The sequence below is a fragment of the Dunckerocampus dactyliophorus genome, chromosome 11, assembly GCF_027744805.1.
Source record: "Dunckerocampus dactyliophorus isolate RoL2022-P2 chromosome 11, RoL_Ddac_1.1, whole genome shotgun sequence".
Taxonomy (NCBI): domain Eukaryota; kingdom Metazoa; phylum Chordata; class Actinopteri; order Syngnathiformes; family Syngnathidae; genus Dunckerocampus; species Dunckerocampus dactyliophorus.
The window spans coordinates 22,802,777-22,822,967 of record NC_072829.1 but is presented as its reverse complement, the minus strand read 5'-3'; the positions used below and the strand labels follow the sequence as shown (position 1 = coordinate 22,822,967).

General features: G+C 41.7%; 1 protein-coding gene across 4 annotated transcripts in view; it reads left to right on the top strand.

Moving 5' to 3' along the window:
- unc5a (unc-5 netrin receptor A) overlaps positions 1-20,191 on the top strand; it is a 199,361-nt gene that overhangs the window by 88,571 nt on the left and 90,599 nt on the right. For all 4 annotated transcript variants that reach the window (XM_054791917.1, XM_054791916.1, XM_054791918.1 and 1 more), the window contains exon 2: positions 7,971-8,186. In XM_054791917.1, coding sequence (XP_054647892.1) covers positions 7,971-8,186 — 216 coding nt within the window. The remainder of the gene's footprint in view (positions 1-7,970; positions 8,187-20,191) is intronic.

The window sequence follows — 20,191 nt, the reverse complement described above, 5'->3', positions numbered from 1 at the left end:
ATGTGATTAGGTTGCTATGGGTGCCATCACTCCCACATGTTTATTTAATGCATCTCTGCATTTTTTTGTACTCGCAAATTCTCTCTGTGCGCCAGTGATTGATTATTTCCACAGTGAGCATAACGGCACAAACTTGAACATCTTCCAGCTTTTCTGCTCAAATGCGCATCTTAATTTACATACATTCTAAGCCATCTCCCATTGACTGATAGAACACTGCGACCATGCCATCTGAATGGATATTTCCCTCAATCTGTATTTTTTGTGTGTGCACAATTGAGCTCGGTTTGGTTTTTTTCAGCTTTCTGAATTTGTGTGTCTCACTGCAGAATGTATGTTTGGCTTTCCGACATGTGAAGGTAAATATTTGTCATCTAGGGACAAACATACATCACTCAGCTGTGCAACTGTATTATATGTGGGGGCAGACGGAGTCTTTTTATAAACATCGCATTTTTGTTTCTCTTCCTGTGTTTGATCACTCACATTGTTTACTCTGTCAGCAGCTTATTTATACTATTTTTAACTTAACATAAGCAACATTCCCGTTCCCTTCATGCTCAATATTCAGTGTGATTGCTCAGTAAATATATTCAGTGGCTTTAAAAGCAACCAGATAGTCAATTCATCTAACAAAATGCATGTTTACGGCAGCTTTGTTGCTTATAGTGGCTGAACATGGAATGGTTGATTATTCTGCAGGGGAACTTTAATTGAATTAATTTCAGAAGACATCGTGATGCACTGATGGTGTCATAAAATGTGTGTTATATCTTCTGCTCAACACTGTGTTGCAAACGATGCTGTGTTTGCTGAGTGATGCCTTTCCTTTAGGGACATGCTGTACAGTGGACATACAGTCCAACCTTACTGCAATTGCTGTGCAGTAGAGGTGGAAATAGTAACTTGGGTTACCGTTTTATCTCAATATTTTGCTAAGAATAACACTATTTTAATGCACTGATAAGCCAATAACATAACCACAACATGATACACCACAACATGTATAAAGTCAAGCAGTGGAGTTAAATCTCTTTCCTTGTTTGTACATTAGGCATGCAAAAGAATTACAGAATTAAATTAAGCGAATACAGAAGTATATTTTTCAGTTCAACAAAAACCTTGTGTCCAATTTAGGTTTTTTTCAGGAGCTGCACTGGATAAAAAGTGTTTTTAAATGCACACAACACAAACAAGTTATCAAATAGATTGAGCAGCAGAAATGTGTGTGCTGATTTGACATCCTGTTTGAAAATGTGTACCTTTGAGAATGTGCACTTAGAAGAACGGCACAGTAAACTATGACAGCGTTTCTCCTACATTCATTTATTTGAGGCAGCCCGCCACAAATAGATTTGGTGCTACCTGTTTGCCCCTTCTCATAAACACACGGTAACGCATCTGGTCTGCCAGACAATAAGAAGACGGTGCGGGAGGGATCAGTGTTGCAAGCGACTTTGTCGTGATATTTAATGAGTAAACGGAGCCGTCCAGATAGCCTCCAATTCTTTGATATATTTGACGGCAATAATTACCTCTCTATATTTTATGTATCTTAAGAGAAACACGCAAAAGGTGAGCTTACGCTCTGCCCGTCTATTGCTTTACATTCCACTATTTTATTCTGCAGATAGGTAATACGGAGTCAATTGAAAAATTAAAGGCTTATTTTATGAATGGCGATAAAACAAGTTGACAGTTAGTGGAACACTGGCGGCGGAGAATTCAGAATGGGAGGAAGGCAGAGCAACATGGCTTGAGATTAGCGTATTTACAAAAAAATAACTCCTTGACAAACTGCTTTTTCCCAGCTTCTTCTCCACTTCATCTCTTGTGTGTGTAGTCATCACCTCACCGGGGAGTTGACATGGTCAGCTGGACCGAGGAGATGCTGTGGTCCGTGTGCAGAGGGAAATCTGCCATGGACATGATGGCTCAGAACACTGGCAGCTGGTGCACCCATGTTGGGATGCTATGTGGGCTGTTTTGCGTATATTTTAGGTCAGTGGAAACATCTCTTGAGGGAAGAGCATCTGTAGACAAATATCAAGTCTGAACACTGCATCCTTCTTGTGAATTGAATCTTAGATGCTTTGCTGTTGATTCAGTTTAAATGTGTCGTGTGTCGGTGGACCCGATCAGTAAAATCAGATGGTGACATTTAGCAGTCTTTGTGTTGAGAAAATGTAGATGTACATCAGTTTAGATTGTGGTTTGAGCCAATCACATTCAGTGGAATCTGATGCAGTGCTGCTGTATGTCTATTTGACTTCTGCATTGACCTGCAAGGACTCTGTTAAGTGGCTGATACTCCCACTGTATGTGTGTGTGTGTGTGTGTGTGTGTGTGTGTGTGTGTGTGTGTGTGTGTGTGTGCGCACATTGACTTTGAAATCCATTGTGTCCTGACAATAATCTACGCCAATTTACTACACATCAAGCCTTCATTATGGCTTTCCTATAAAGCAGTGCGTGACCAGAATGTCGTTTGTATGAAATGACAACGTACTTCTCTGAAGAAATCACACGTTTGACCTCATTAACCTAAACTGCGTACAGTTAAACGCAAGACTAACCCCTAACACGTGAGTGGGCTCGCCCACACAAACACGGAGTGGAAAAACATCGGCAAGCAGTTGAGTGTTCAATGTGACCCTCAAATGAGAAGCCAGCGGTGAGTTCACGCTGTCACATGCTCATCAGATCTCCATCATGTCAGCGGCTCAGCTGGTTTCTCTTTGACTTTCTCTTTTCAACATCATCTGTTTCTGATGAGAGCCATCATCTGACAGACCTCGGGTGAGTCTGGTCCATTGTTCAGTCTGTGGGGAGTCCACAGGTCCAGACTGACTTCATGACCATTAGCGATGAAACAGTATGGACGTTTTATGTAATGATTATAACGATGGTATTGTTCCACTTTGGTACTTTGACGTCAAGTCCCATTTACAGCGGAACAGTTGAATACACGGGATTGCTTTTCCATTGTAAAGGGTTCCAAATAACTCGACACTTGCACACCACGAAGAGATCAAGGAAACCATCAAGAAAACCATGGAAGTTGCTCGATATCAGCTCTTAAATTCAACTCTTATGAGCTATATTTATTAGCATCATTATATTTGTCCAAACAAACGTGCCTTTAGTTGTACCAGGCATTAAAATGGATCTATAAACTGAAGAAACAAGGGTGGTGTAATAATGTTTCCATGACTGTATGTAGCTTATTATTACTTATGCACATATTGGCCACAATTAGTTTGAAAACAATTTAAAATAGCATAAAAAATCTTTATTTTGATAAGCATGCACCGGAACTGCCTGTCTGCCTTGCTGGCACTTGACAAGTGACGACCAGATACACGACACGTCTTGTGTTGACTTTCACTTTCTTATTATCGGGAGAATGAACAATGGCAATTGTCACATGCTCAGCCTATTTATGCCAGCGTGTGTGATCGCTCACGTTTCAATATCATTCCGCTTTCTGGCATTTTTGTTTACATGCCTGGCTGGCGCCATCAAACTAGCTCGGAGCTACAAGTGGCTATCAGTCATCAATTATCATCACCACTTACTTTTTAAAGTGGCACTTATCCATCTTGCTCTCATGTTATCATTATAATACTTTTGGCTTGTTTTCCAAACACTAGTTGTGTGTCGAAGTTGTGCACCTGAAACACGTCGTGTGTACAGCTTTAGACAGTGATGCTATCTCAGTGGTCGCCAACAGGTAGCACGTAAGCTAGCCAGCTGATGTTGAGTAGTTCATCTAATATTTGCTTCACCTCTTACTATTTTTATAAGTGTTCTATTCAAACATGACACCTGTATTTCATGACAAATGAGCACACTGAGTGGAGATGTGCTTTGTAAATAAAGTACAAAAATATTGGCAGTGCTCTGAGCAACTTTGCCATTGAATTAACAGTTTTGCAATGTTCTTGGCTAACTAATAATTGAATAAGTCATTCAAAAATAGCTATTTGTCATTTTCAAAAAAAATTGCAGGCGCAGTAGCGGCTCGACACAGCAGCGGCAGTCGGCCCTCCCGTGCAGCCCACCACCACAGCTTCAAAAAATCCTAGCATGTTTGCTTACAAAGCTGTCCTCTACGAAGTGGTCGCTAGGGCCAGGTCAGAGGTGGTACCACGCCCATGAGAGAAAAGGTTTTTTGTTTATGAAAACCTGGAACTTGAAAAGCGTTTGTTTGAGCGCCTCTTCTTTGAAAAGTGGAACAAACAAGTTATAGATTTTTGCCACTTTTGGTGCTCATAAACAGGCTCCAGGGACAAACATTACTGTTAGGACATCATTGCAAAATCAATTTTGTATAATAGTGGAGCTTTAATTGCTGACTTGGTGTCTCTGTGGTCTGGCATGATGTCACACTTACACCTAGTTGACGCAGATATCACCATCCCACTCACACACTCAGAGCAGTCACTTGTGCCGTGAACTGTACCTCTCGATGGCAACGTTGTGTTCCTCCTTTAAAGCAATTACTTCTTGTACAACTGTGCCGTGTCCTCAACTCTTTGACACAAACACGCAGTGTGAGGCAGCTTGATTGTACTCGATAGATGTCATATCACCACTGTATGAAAATGGGCCCAGAAAATCGGAAAAAGGCCGCGTGTCAGCAAGTGATGCATGTCCTTCATTGGACACAGCACATTTAGTTTTCATTAAGAGTTAAACATGTACACGAAACATTAATGGGGTTCAGCGGCAGTGGTGTGCTGCACCGTATCTCATTCTGATAGATTAGCAACTCAGCACACGAGGGTACCAAAGAGGGGCATTAATATAATGCGATGTGGAGGAGGAACTGCTAGGAAATGTCTTTATCCAAGGATTGGTGTTTACGATGCTATCTAATATCATCTGTGACACGAGCATCAGCAAGCTGCATGGAGGAGGCAGAGGGGAGGAGGACCAAAGGAGCAAAAGGTCATCGCTGTTTCATTAGCAGAGATGAGGGCTTCCATCGTCTCCTGCTGCATGGGGGGAGATGGAGAAGGTTGTTAATGCCTGCTCAGTCAGCCATATTGGATTCAGGGTAGTAAATTAATATTACTTTCCTTTTTTTAAAGGGTTTTATTTTGGCTTTACTAGCGTCCCCTGAGTGTCTGTGGTGTAAAGAGGTTATTTCCTTCTTTCTTTACTCCTGTGTCATCTCTGTCTCTCTCGCTCCCCCTCCCTACCACTTTAACTCCAATATCTTTGGAGAGAATCAGCGTTTGTGCTGTGCTGCAGGCTTTCTCGTGTCATTCGGTGTTCCTCTTCTACATTTTTCAGCGAGTGCAAAAGCTCAGCTGTCATTCGCAGCTCTGTGCTCCTGAAGGACAGCTTCTGCGTCTTTGCACAGTGAAGATGTATTTGCCCCTCCTTCACAGCAGGCCCCCTCCCTGCCATATAGCATATCAGAGGAATAAAACATCGACTGCGTGTATCGGATATGAGATGTTATCTTGACTAGCTCTCGTTTAACACAACTAGAGTCCTGGTTGAAGAGTGAGTCATATAACCCTGTTTGAAGTGGCCCAGTCAACCAGACAGGATTTATGGCCAACGGTCCATCAGCAGAGATTTTTAAAGGGGTGTGATTAAGAGCTGGAGTGACGACATGGACCCCCGATGCCGCCAAGAGCACGCAAGGCCAAGCTCTGTCAGTGCCAACTCTGCTCCAAGATATCCTCTCTCTCTCTGTCTCTCTTTATCACCACAACTGTCCATCTGCCTCTCTGCATATTAAATACGCGTATAAACTTGGAGTAGCATTTTTGATACAGCGTTGATGCGCCAGCGTTACATATTGGTGTGATAATTGATTTTGACATTCTATTGAAGTACTGTGAATCACAGTATTCTCCACTGCGTGTGTCGACAAGCAATTAAAACATGCTTTATTAAACATTTCAGTGTTTCCCACAGGTCTACAGTGGTATCGTTTGCATAATTGGCCATGACGACGTTATTATGTTTTTAAACCTTATTTAACAGAACATGAAGTTATTGACTTACGGGTGACGGCAGCGGTAGCTTTATAACTGGCATGGGTGATTATATAATGTCCACATCGCTAATATTTGTCTGTGGTCGCTTTTTTGAGTCGCTAAATCACTCAGGCGGCAACAGTGAATTCCCTCACGCTACGTCTTTTTCTCTGGCAGACATAGAAGCTATACAGAGAATTTGGTGTTCGTGAGAACAGGTAGCGCCAAAATAAAATGAAAAAAAAATAGTATGGACAAATGGATCCGCATCTGTGGCAGTCTAAATTTAATCTGTGGCTGCCACAAGTAAATGAATGGATGGGAAACAGTATTTGTTACCTACTGTGCGCACCTGCTTAAATAACAAAACATGTTTTTGGGACAGATCTTTGTGCTTACTGCCATTTGTGTTTTTACTTGGCTCTGCAACTGTTTTTTGGTTCTTACTACTGAAAGAAAACTTTATTTCTCTCCAAGAGAAATTAATCATTTCCTGTGATGAACGGACGGCCCTCTTGTATCACGGTTAATTGGTTCCAGACCCGACCGTGCTAAGTACATTTCCGTAGGATTTAGTATTACTAAATGGAACATTTTCATAGTTGGAGCATAAAAAAACAGTTTAGGACTTTCTAAATATGGTTTTTACTGTTATTGGAGCCCAATAGACATGAAATAACAGCCCTGTACTCGTCTTTACACTTCTGTTATTCTTTGTTTACAACACATTGCTTAACTGTAATGCAGAGGCTACGGGATCACTGCAGGGACTCCAGAGACAGCCGCTGCTTTAAACATAACATGCTACCGAGCTAGCTAGTTAGCCTCAAATTGATTTATTCTGAACATAAAGGGTTTCAAACAGAGTGGGGAAGAAGGACAAAGTAAGAATACAAAAACTTACCACTTCCACATGGAATAGGAGGACATGCCATGGCTGACTCCAAGCAGTGTGAAGGCAATGTTGTGAAAAATAATTTCATCAACGTTGCTGACGCCAAGTGACCAGAATACTACATATAACGTGTCTTCCCATATGTTTTGACGAATAATAGTCCATAGTCAACCACGAAACAGCGGTTATTTCATCAAATACTTTTTGGAAAAAAAACGTGATAGAGTGAGGGAGCGATGTTCGAACCGCAGTGTAGCGAGGGATGACTGTAGACGCATTATATCCAATCCAACCCACGTAGTTTCTATAGTATATTTTATAAACTAAGTTTCCAAAGTGCTGCACAAAATTAGAAAAATAATAAAAACTACAAGTTCAAATAAAGACAATGAAAATTAGTCAATCAAATAATAACTACATTTATAACAACAATCGGTAAATACAAATAAATAACATGATAAAAAAATAAAATACTAAAGATTAAGTCAAAACAAATCAATAAAAGACACAAAGGACCACACAACTCACACCAAGTTAAAAGCCAGCCCTAAATTATCGGATGAAAGTGTTATCATATAGAAGTTTTTTTTGTTCTGTTGTGTAACGTACTGTCGCAAAGTCACCTCAGAGCAATATTATATTATAATATCATCGTATTATCTTTGACTCTTACACCTAGTATGAACTGAGACTGCAAAGTCTCCAGCAGATGCAGTACACAAAGAAAAGTCATGGTTTGGAACTTTGGATAGGTTTGATGTGGATGAACTTGAGAACCTTGACCTCAAACACGTTTGGAATGAACTAAAGAAGGACGATAAACCAGGCACTGCTGTATGGACAAAAACCTCCCGAAGACACACTCCACCATCTTGTAGAAACTCTTCCCAAAAGAGTGCAAGCCGTTATCGCTGCAAAGTGGGCAGCCGACTCCATATTTTGTACAGACAATATTTTGTGTCTGCTTCATTTCCCTCTCGAGTGAAGTGATCACAATTGCGAGCTCTCCTGAGTTCAGGAGAAAATATTGTCACCTGGCATCCGGCTAAAATCTTTGCTTTTATTCCCTCCGTTAAGGTTCCGAGCATGCCGCTACTGCGACTCTCCCTGCCGCCTTCTCTGACCTGTTACCTCACTTCCTGGTGGAACCGGGGGATGAGTACATCGTGAAAAACAAGCCAGTGACCCTCACCTGCCGCTCCACGCCGGCGACGCAGATCTACTTCAAGTGCAACGGCGAGTGGGTTCACCAGGATGACCACTTGATTGAGCGGACTGTGGACCCGGCTACAGGTACACGCTGAGCGTTACGTTGTTGCGCTGAGTGACAGTCGTCATGCAGTTTCCTGTGCAACTTCTTTGATCATAATATGAGGCGTTAGCATGTTGTAGGGAAGGTGTACAATTTGCTCATGATTACTCCCCTCCATCAGGCGGTGTCCTGGCTGGTCCACCAGCTTATTTAGCCTGCCAGTATCATAATAAGCACATTGGTTTCAGCCTCAGCAATCTCCATGATCACTTTGGAGACCTGTTTGTTTTTTCTCGCCGTTGTGCTGCAGTCCCCCGCCTCCGCCATCAGTGCCATAAACATGCATGACACCAATGTTGTGTGATTCAGACACGATCTGCCAATGCAAGCCACCCATTGGCAGCCTGACATCTGACAGGAAACAGGGAACATGATAATGACAGGTTTTCACAGAGGCAAGCGTGAGCACATGCAAATGTCCGCAATATCTAAGCAAAAGATGCACGCCACTCAGTCTATGCACAAAGTATCACAAAAATCTCTTTTGTATGAATTGAAATCAGCTTATGAAATCAAACAAAATTTGTCTTACGACTTAATTCTGCCTGACACATGCTTTACAGCATCATTCTGATGTGGTTTACAAATGAACAAAACAACTCTTCTACCACACTGAGCCTTTGATTGGTGTGTGCTGACTTCTCCCCTCTCGAGCCCTCAACTTTTTCTTGCTTCCCAGTAAAAGCAAATTCATGATTTCTCTGCCATGCGAGTGACTTTGAGGCTCAGCGAGTGATTTAAGCTTCAGTTCACCGCAGTGTGGGAGCGTTTTGCCTTATTGTCGAACTGCAGAAGTGTTGCAGAAACTGCGGTAACAAATTGTATTTCCATCTAGCACATGTCACTGCTCAGTGCCTACTTTTAGAAAAGGAAAATAATACAATATACCTGCCTGACATGTCACTCGCACAGTGCTCAAATGGCAATTGCTGAATTGACTTGCATCACATTGTGATATCGGTTTATAATGGATCTACTTGTGACTATAGCACACCATATACTTTATTAAGTGGTACTTTGTTGTATGAATAATAGGAAGATGATGACCTGATATACGATCTGCCTAAAATTTGAGGGTGAAAAAACTTACGACGAGCTTGTCGACTCATTGGAAATTGCATGAGGTCACTCAATATAACAGTCTGACTCATTGTGTCATCTTACAAAGAACTCTAAACTCATCACACAGCAACTTAACACTCGAAAGGTATACCGAATGAATATACAAACATCTACCAATATGAGTTTAAAATGAAAAATAAAGTTTTTCCATAATGCATTTCGTCTGAGCAAAGCATTTCATTGGGAGGACAAGCGGCATAGAAAATGGATGCACGGATGGACTGCACTGTGATGCTGCTTCTCTCCACCAGAGGGAGCCAGAGGAGCCCAGAGGGAAGCTGACATCATTGCAGTGCCCCGGCAGGCACCAATGAATGCGTTGTTCAGATGCAGTGCATTATGGGGAAACTTTTTTTTCATTTTAAACTTGTATTGGTACATGTTCTTTGGAAGAAGACACCGTGAGTCAGACTGTTATATTATTATACTGTTATATATAATGGCCTCCTGCGATTTCCTATGGGTTGACAAGCTCGTTGTGAGTGCACTGATAGCTCATGATTGGCTCCTGCCTAAGAAAGAGCAACCGTTTCTTCACTGGCTCACGAGGGGCACAGTAGTAACAATTAGTAACAGTTCTGAAGTAAAGGAGATGTCACGAGATTAGAACTTAGCCATAAATTAGCCACACCGCTGTATAAGCTGCAAGGTTCAAAGTTTAAGAAAAAAGTAGCGACTTATACACTGGGAATTACGGTAGCACAATATCCAGCGTTCATTGAAACGTCATATTGAGATACTGGCAACAGGTTGTTTAAAATGTCCTTGATCGATGATATGGGGCAGTTGAAGATGCATGTATTAATTTGATAATTAATTATTTTTAAAATATTTTTTATGCTAATGTAGAGTGGAACCTCTGTTAGCGTCCACCTTGGTTAGCATGGTTTTTGTTTGCTGTTTGCTCTGTTTGCATGGATGTTTTTGTTAATCAAAAACCATCCTTGTTAGCTTGCTAACAAAATCGAACCAGAATCGAATGTCGGCTACATCGCAGCCTATGATATCATCAGAGGTTGACTCTCACATGTTAACACAAAATATATATTTTATAGTTTTACAAGTATAGTTTTCCATGCATAAAGCAATTCCAAATGCATATAAATGACAAATGAAAGGGATAAATGAACACTATTGAATTTGACTAAACAGAAAGGTGGTGTCTGTGTTGATCTCGCTGCCTTTGGGAACAGTCACGCCAATCACGTCTTCACTGAAGGTAAAAGTAACCTTAAATGTTCATTTATCCCTTTTATTCATTGTTTATATCATTTATGTGCATTTAAAATTGTTGTCTGCATGGAAAGCTCAAATTGTAAAAATATAAAAACGTGTTTTGTGTTCACATTTTTGGCTTCCTGGAATGAATTCATTGGATTTACATGATTTCTTATGGGAAAAAGTGATTCAGTTAGAGTACGCTTTGGTGAGAGTCGGACCATCCGAAACAGATTAATGATGCTAACCAAGGCACCTCTGTATACGTATTCTTGATATCACCCAGAGTTGTGCTGTGAAGATCTTCATGGATTTAGCTAAACGTCCCGTAGCTGCAGTTGTGTTGTTCTTAATATCGAAAGTAGATGAGACTGAATCGACATTAGCTCTGGTAGTTGCAGCCAAGCAACACACCCCATTTGCCTCAGTTCCTTCAAGATGCAATTAATCAACAATTTGAAACAATTGATTAAAACTTAATAATCACTTATTTGGCCATCATGCCTATTCCTAGTATAGTCACTTGTTACACAGCCGTAAGACCATGTAGATGTGTATTTTATTTGATTTGATTCTCTCATAGGTTGGTTTGGCTAAAGGATATAGCGTCATTTTTTTAACTAACACTCGTGTGTGCGACTTGGGGATGCCATAAAATGAGCGGGAAACAAAAGAACTGCTGCTGCTGCAGGTTACAACAGAAAAGATTGAAAGGCGTTTGTTTCTTGTTTTCTTCTGCTACACGCCTGCGGAGGAAGCGCTTAGCGGAAAGGGCAAACTTTACCGCTGGGTGGCAACATAGCTATAGCAAAGGTAATTGCAATTACTTAGCGGCACTACTTGTTTTTCTCTGAGGGGAATAAAAGGGAGTCGTCTATTTTGGGAGAGGCGTTTATTTGTTCAAGTGGATGACACATCAGCCACTAATTGAGTCACACCATCTATTAGCCACCAATATCTTTGATCTTTAGCTTTAGCTTTAATAGGGGTGTGTGATGTGATGATATTTCTTGTTTAAGAGAAAAGCAGTTTCGTGGGAACTGGTCAGCCGGAAGTCTATCAGACTGTGAGCTATGGTATCGCTACTGTAAATGATAATACACATAATATGGAAGTGGTAGTGCGTGAGGCAGGATTGGAACCGCACAATGAGATCTTTGGGCACACTATAAACGTTGCAATCCAACCTGCACTCGGCGGTACCAGCGTCACTCGTTTGCGGCTGTGCGTGGCTGCTTTTTTTTTTTTTTTTTCCATCGGAGTTCAACAGCTTCCACAGTGTTAATGTCCAAGCAGAAACTGTCGTAATTGATCTCTTGATTAAATGTACTAAAGATTTGTCAGACCAAAATACAATTGCTGCACAAGTCTTCTATCCAAACGTGTGAGTGTAGTGTCATCTACTGTGTGGGTCCATACTCTAACCATCATGGGAGCTGCAGGTCTTTTAGCATACATACTGAACAGCATACTGCTGTTACTGGCTACATTAGCACATGTATAGAGACTGTTACCACCACCAAGTATTACAGAAAATACCCTAACCAAAAACAGTGGATGAACTGTGATGTAAGGGCTAAGCTACGTGCTCGTTCGACTGCATTTGTCATGGGCACCGCTGATGACTACAAAAAGGCCAGATATGACCTGAGGAGGTCCATACGAGAGGCCAAAAGACAGTACAGACAGAAGCTGGAGGGCTACTATTCCACCTCAGACCCTCGGCGCATGTGGGCGGGGCTCCAGCACATCACAGACTATCGACAGCAGAGTAGCGTAGCCACGTCCAGCCAAACCACACTTCCTGATGAGTTGAATGAGTTCTATGCCCGCTTTGACACCCAAACTCCTGATGAGCAGAGAGGGTGGCTGAACCTGGGGAGCACACAGGACTCACCTCTCATGGTGACATCAGCTGATGTGCGCAGGGTTCTAAACAAAACAAACCCACGAAAAGCAGCAGGGCCAGACAACATCTCAGGACGTGCACTTCGGGTTTGCTCATCAGAGCTAGCTGATGTGCTTGCTGACATATTTAACCTGTCGCTTGCACAAGCATCTGTACCGACCTGCTTTAAGTCCACCACCATAGTGCCCGTACCCAAGAAGAGCAACGTGACCTGCTTGAATGACTATCGCCCTATAGCACTCACTCCTATTGTTATGAAGTGCTTTGAAAGATTAGTCATGACCCACATCAAAAAGAGCATCCCGGCGGCAACCGTGGACCCTCTACAGTTTGCATATCGCCAGAACCGGTCCACGGATGATGCAGTCAACACTGCCATCCACACAGCCCTTTCTCACCTACAGGGCCAGGACACATACGTCAGAATGCTATTTATAGACTATAGCTCTGCTTTTAATACAGTCGGCCCCCACAAACTCACAGATAAGCTCCTCACACTTGGCCTGTCTCCCTCCCTCTGTAACTGGGTGTTTAACTTTCTCACAGGCAGGCCCCAGTCAGTCAGAGTCCACAACCGCACATCCAGCTCAAGAATTGTGAGCACTGGGACCCCACAGGGGTGTGTGCTGAGTCCACTCCTCTACACGCTCTTCACCTACGATTGCGTGGCCTCCCAGAACAACACCAGCATCATTAAATTTGCAGATGACACTACAGTCATCGGACTGATCACTGGTGGTGTTGAAACATCATACAGAAGAGAGGTGGCGGACCTCATAGCTTGGTGTCGTGATAACAATCTCCTTCTCAATACAGATAAGACTAAAGAGATGATCATCGACCCAAGAACAAGGGAAAAGGAGCCGCATAGACCCCTGTTTATTGATGAGACTGAGGTGGAGAGGGTGAAAACCTTCAAGTTCCTTGGCACACACATCAGCGAGGACCTCACCTGGTCTCACAACACCCAACAAATTCTGAAGAAGTCCCAAAGGAGACTGTACTTCCTGAGAAGACTGAGGAAATTTGGCATGTCCACCACAATCCTGAGTTGCTTCTACAGATGCACTATCGAAAGTGTCCTTACCGCCTCCATCACTGTTTGGTACGGTAACTGTACAACACGTGATAGGAAGGCACTCCAGCGGGTGATCAAGACCTCACAGAACATTGTTGGGGCAGCCCTCCCCTCACTGCAAGACATTTATACATCTAGAGTCCTACGCAGAACACACAACCTCATCAAGGACAGCACACATCCACAACACTCATTATTCACACTCCTACCGTCAGGCAGGCGCTACAGGAGTTTGAAGTCCAGGACCACAAGGCTGGCAAACAGCTTTTACCCACAGGCCATCAGGCTCCTCAACGAAGCACTCGCACACGCCGCACGCAACACACGCACACACTCATAGCACTTTATTTATTTATTTATTTGTATTATTTACTTGTATTAATGTCTCTTCTGTTGTTGTTGCTTAATTTATTGGTATATATGTTTATGTGTTTATGTTTCTTATGTTCTTATTCTTTCATTTGTTTTCTTTCTTTTCTTGGGAGAATGAACAGAATAAGATTTTCATTGCATGGTATAACTGCTGTTGTACTATGCACATGACAATAAAACTCTCTTGAATCTTGAATCTTGAATCTACATGTAAAACTAATCTACTGCAATCTATTTTACGTGTGTCTTTACAAAACTACACGTTAACATGTTAACTAATGTTAAATGATTAGTAATAGCAGCTCCAACTGTCATCATTATTTTAACTTTTGTAATTTTTTGTTTTGTTTTCAAAAAAGAAGTTCACCAGTTGTGCATGCAAAGTTATAAAACATTTCCAAATGTAACTGCATTGTTTTGTGACTCAGTTAAAACATTTTAGTTTTCTTCAAAGTCATGTTATAATATCCTCTTGTCTCGTTCCGATGAACCCAACATTGTGTATCGTCTCGTCTCGTGAGCTGAGTGTATTGTGACACCCCTATTAGACAATGAATGCTTCAATTAATTGGTATTTCATCCTTGTGATGGATGTTCCCTACACTTTGGCTGAGATTACGGCTACTTCCCTTCCCACTGGGCCAAATTGTCTGGTACCATGACAGTGTTTCCCACTGGACTGCAATCTTTTTTTGTGGTGGTGGTCATCGTCCAATTTGCATAATTGGCCATGACACACATACATGTATTTATTTTAAAAGACTAAAAAAATGTTATGCATATATTTAAAGACAAACCTTTGTGTTATTTTTAGGTATTAGTGTCAACATTTCAGTGTTTTCTCTTTACATGATACCGTTTCTACAATGTGCCAGGGGCCCATAGAAAAAAAACAAAACAAAAACGAGTCGTGGTCTGCAAATGGCCAAATTGGACATGCTTGGTTTGCGTATTTTACCGGGAAAGTGAAGTGTTACCAGACGACGGAAGAATCTCTCCAGGCTCTGTCTTCTTAGCACTACGGCGAGCCAAAGGCTGGGGTGGACAGTCGTGGAGGTGCCCTGCATGTCTGGATCTCCACTTCCATGACAAATACTTTGCCTTTCATGACGCAAAAAACTGTTTTTCACTTTTAATACGTAGCGCATGGGAATTTGGAGCGGAGTTACGATGCATATTGGCACCTGACAGATGGCGCCAACTTTACATTTTGTGACCAAATTAATATATGAGAAACACTGCATGATTTCTCTGTCAGTTTACAACCCAATCCTTCAAATCCAGGACACTACTTCACTTTCTCTACCCGGTTCTTCCCTAAACAGTACATGTGAATATTTGTGTATTTGCCTCTCCCTATAGTTGTGACCTTGTGGAGTTTGCTGCCCTGGTATGATAAGATGATCATGAATTGTGTTGTGCCACGTTGTTGCCATAAATTACAGTGTGCGGGAACATCATACTACCAGTGCAGCGATACTCTGCCAGCTTTTAATGCCAATGGACCAATTCATCATGTGGTTATGAGCTCTTATAGTCAGCGTTTATTTTTCTATAAAATAAATCTGTCTTGCTTAAGTTTAACAAACTCTGACTTCACACTCAGTTCCAAGACCACATCACACTGGTGGTGATATGTGAGTGCTGCATGACTGTTTTTGATGTATATGCCATATGTGAGATTGTGCGGTTGTGAAGGACACATGGCTGCTCCAAAGTACCGCCATCGATCCAGCAAACACTTAGGTTGTTTAATGTCAGTGCCGCCCTAAGGTGTTTACGCATGGGCTCCTCTAACTCCCCGTTCCAGCCAGAAGATGTGAAGAGCACACATCCATGTGTATGTGTTATTTACTGATACGTCCTCGAGGGGATATCAAAAGGTTAGGATTGAGGGAATGCAGTTATTTCGTTAGGGGAAAAATGTAGCATGTCAGTGTCTGCTCAGTACAGACTTGTCAGGCTGTCCTCACACTTTGGTCATCACCCTGGACTCCAAACTTTGATTTGTTGCCAAGCAACAGGACTTCTCAAGATACCAACATGCGCCTAAAGGAGGAAGAAATGTTGAGTCGGACACAAACCCAAGTTGACAACAATTGATTGACAATTTACACAGTAGAAGAGTGTGGCATCACCTTTTAAAAATAGCCTAAGAGGAAGTAGATGATTATTTCTACCTGACTTAGTTTCTCTCCCTACCCACACTCTGGACTCAACTGCAGAATGAAATAGTCTTGGTTTCATTGGTTGATTCCTGTGTGGTCACATGGGAGTCTAAACGGTGGCCTTTGTTCGATATGAAAATCTTTCTTTTCACTCTTTGATGGATGAGTGACCTAAAAATGATCAATCGCAGAGTTTGGTTTTGAAAAGACCCAGAAATATAATACCTAAAACTATCAATATTATATTTTGATATATGGTAAGCTGTCCCACAGTCACAGAAGAGCCTGATTTGTCACTGTAAATCTTTAACCAAGAAAAACTGCCGCTGTCAGACGAGGTGAGCCGGATTGGTTTACAAAGATGTTTGTAACCCTGGAGCATTATCTTAATATAGGTGAATGTTAAACATAAATTAGAACACGTCCCAGTAAATTGAAATTGACATTTTTCATGTCCTCGCAGTAACATGTGCTTCATATTACAGACTAATATCTCGAAAAGGCCACGAGAATTATTCAAAATCAGACGAGAACATTGACGGTATTGTTTATAACATGTCTCATGTTAAACCTTATTTGATCACTAAAAGTCACATCCAAATTGCACAATTGTACCTTTTTTTGTTGTTGTCCTGTCCAGCCATTAGGGCAGATAGTATTGTTGATCTAAATGCCCTTACGTACTCAACAGATTTGCTCTGCCACGGAAAAGTGTGAGATACACTTCCCCTGTTACATAGAATTTATTAGACTTTGATGTATTATTGTTTGTAGCGGCCGGACTGGAGCAGGAGGGCATAGAAAAAAAGAGAAAATAAAACAGAGAGGGGACTGCGGGGATAAGAGGGGGACAAAAAGGAGAGCGACGAGGACAGTTGTACAATTGTACCTTAAATAATGATTAGCTATAACTACTAACATTTGCATTAACATTCAGTAAGTGATAATCTATTATTAATCTATCAGAGTGGCCAACACTAAGTGTGTATGAAACTTGACAACTGTACAAAACAAATAGATGACACATGCTATCTCCATGAATTACCTCAGCTGTTAATGATATGGAAAGCAATGACACCACTCCAATCTGTTCATTAAATCGTCATGTAAAAAAAAATCCCCTCTCCTCACTCTTATGGATATCAGTGTTTCCCATACAGTCATACACTTGGACCGCTACAGATAAATTTGGCAGTACACTTTTGTTGTTGTTGTTTATAGATTTGGCGCTACCCGTTTGCCATCACTTGCTTCATACAGTAAATGGCAATGTGACTCTGCTTCTTAAGCGCGTAGCACAACTGATTTGGTCACTCATTATAGCGCATCTCTTCATCAATATAGTAAGATATTAGATGTACGATGATGTGTACATTATCTTTAAAATCAAGGCACACTTGCATGGAACATAATCGCCCGTGCACACGCGCATCCACCGCTATACGAAATCTCCATTCTGGACAATTCTGCAAATTTCACGACGATGTCATCAGTCCTCAAACCCAACGCCCTACAACTCAGCACCACAGATAGACTGCCGCCCAGTGGGGAACACTGCATGATCATAGTACTTCAGTGTGTACATTTTGTTGTTTTGAGACATGTCTAGCAAGTCTTATAAGTAAAAAGCATAAACTCGGGTTAAGAAAACCAATTTTTAGATCAAGCATTTACCAATCCAAAACAATGACTCAAGACCAGGATAGCACACAGTCTCTGCGACAATGCTTTAAATTAACAGAGCCCAGCGTTGCCATTGATCTCGGTACACAAGGTGCTAGACAGTGGGTGCGGTAAAATGGCTACAGTGTCAGAGATGAAGATAAATCGCAGTCCCAGATAGCAGCAGAACAGGGTTTTATTTGAAAGGTACTTGTATTAGTGTTTAATGGGGGTTACAGCATTTGTCATTGATTCAAACTGGGTAATGTGGGACACAACGAGATATACGAGGCAAGGTTAATGCAAAGTGATTCCTCTTCTTTATAATCTTCTGAATTAAATTAATTAAATCATTCAGCTTAATCATACGCAGTTAAACATGTGGTATTCCTTTGTTGGATGTGTGACAAAAGCAAAGAAAGTAGTTGAGATATTAGTCGAAAATTAAACTACAAGACATTACATATTGTTGATTATTTGAAGCAGTCAGATGATGTCCCATTTTGTGTTTTTATTGCATAAATATAAACTAACCATCCAGTAAGAGAATGCAACAACAGGATACCATCACCTTCACGCAGCAGAACTAAGTGGAGACGGTGGCAAAAAGGTAGCTGTTTCAATGAAATAACAGCGTTGCCCAGCGCTGCAGGTGCAATATTCTACAACAATCCATGTTTGCTCCCAGTAGAATGAAATATCAATTTATCAGCTTGGTTTATATAAGTACCTGAATCACCTCTGACGTATGTTTGTGTCAAAACTCACTGGCTCAGGTGCGAGAGAACATGACATGCTGGATAACTATCTTTCGCAGACATAACCTCTGCCCTCATCCAACAGCCCTGTTTGCCGAAACTGATCCAGTGCTGCCAGCGCAAAAAGGTCTGCACCAGCTGTGGATTGTACGCTTCCAGTGTTACATCTGTCAGACAGGGAACCAACCAGTTATACCACACTGATTCTGTGTGAAAGGGTCAACCCTTGTTGAAAGTTTCATGTAAGGGATGGATTTGGTTCAGTATGCTATACATGCTCCAAACATGGACAAGTGTGAGTGTGAGTACTAGGCATGCTCCGGTCGATCGGCCACCGATCAATATCTGACGATTTTTTGGCATATGCCGATCACAAAAGCCGTTCACCTCTGGCTAGCCATTCACAATGCCTGTGTGCAGTGTCTTGGAGAAGCGTCCCCTGCCCACTTTCCTTCAAATTTTGCAGGCATGCCAAAACCAAAACAAACATGTGTGCCGTGTTGAATTTACCTGCCACTTGTAAGAGTAATGTAAAACGGAAACTGCCACAAAAAAATATCTTGCAGGTGCAGCACATTAAAAAGTTTTAATTTAATACAGTACTAGAAGAACAAACACTTGATGGAGTATATGGTGAGTTCACGGTGCAGCATCAGTCAAACGGCAGCGAACACGGGCAACTCTGGGCACTCGCCCCGTATGTGCGTGACAGTCAACATCAACATCAAGCTAGTAGGTTCAACTTTCGCGGATTTGCTGTTTTGCGGATTTATGTGCAATTTTACATATTTTTTTAACAGTGTATGTGTTGGAGCGATCTATTGGTACTCTGTTGTGTGTCTGATATTGCATGTACTACTGCTACCAGTAAGAGCGTGTTGAATACTCCATGTGAGAGTTAGCTGTCTTCCCTCCCCACTTCGTCAGCCGCCTAAATATAGAGCCACATCAGTCCTGATTGGCTAAGGGGGAACCCGCCCATTGTGTTCTGCGTTCTGATTGGCTGTAGACCATTTGTCAATGAATCTCCTTTGGGCAGCACCGCCATGTTTCCTGTTTGCTAGCTATCATAATTGTATGATCGCTACTATGTGCCATTATGGAATACCGTCATTGAATCTTAAATTCATGGAGGATTACGAGGAGGAGTAAAATTCTGCAACAGGAGCAATACGTTTGAACTAGGATACAAAAACGCAACAGCCGAACGGCGCCGGGACGAGGCATGTCAGAGGAGTGAATACGTGAGTCACTTAAGTTGTGTTAAGTTAACTTGTGTCCAACAGACTGATCATTAAAATTCAAATGAAATCTGAACTTTGAGCGTGTTTAAATAAGAGAGACATGCGAGGCTGTTAATGCCTGCCTGAGTGTATAAAGTGTGTAGTGATGGGTTTTACAGCCTTAAAACATATTTAATCATTGCAAACAAGTAAAGATGTCTACTTCGCAGATTTCGCTTATTGCGGCCTATTCCCCGCGATAAACGAGGCAACATGCATATAAAAAGTGCACAATGACACCTCTTAGAGTCACACTATTGGAGACGAGTGTGGACAAACACAGCTCATTAGCATTAAAGCTGCAGACACAAATTGGTGTTTCTAGGAGGATTTACTAAAGGCACTTTTAAACTGTACAAATTCCAGTTTGAAGGCTAGATTTTGAGCAACGCTCTTTCAATACACTATTGAAACTT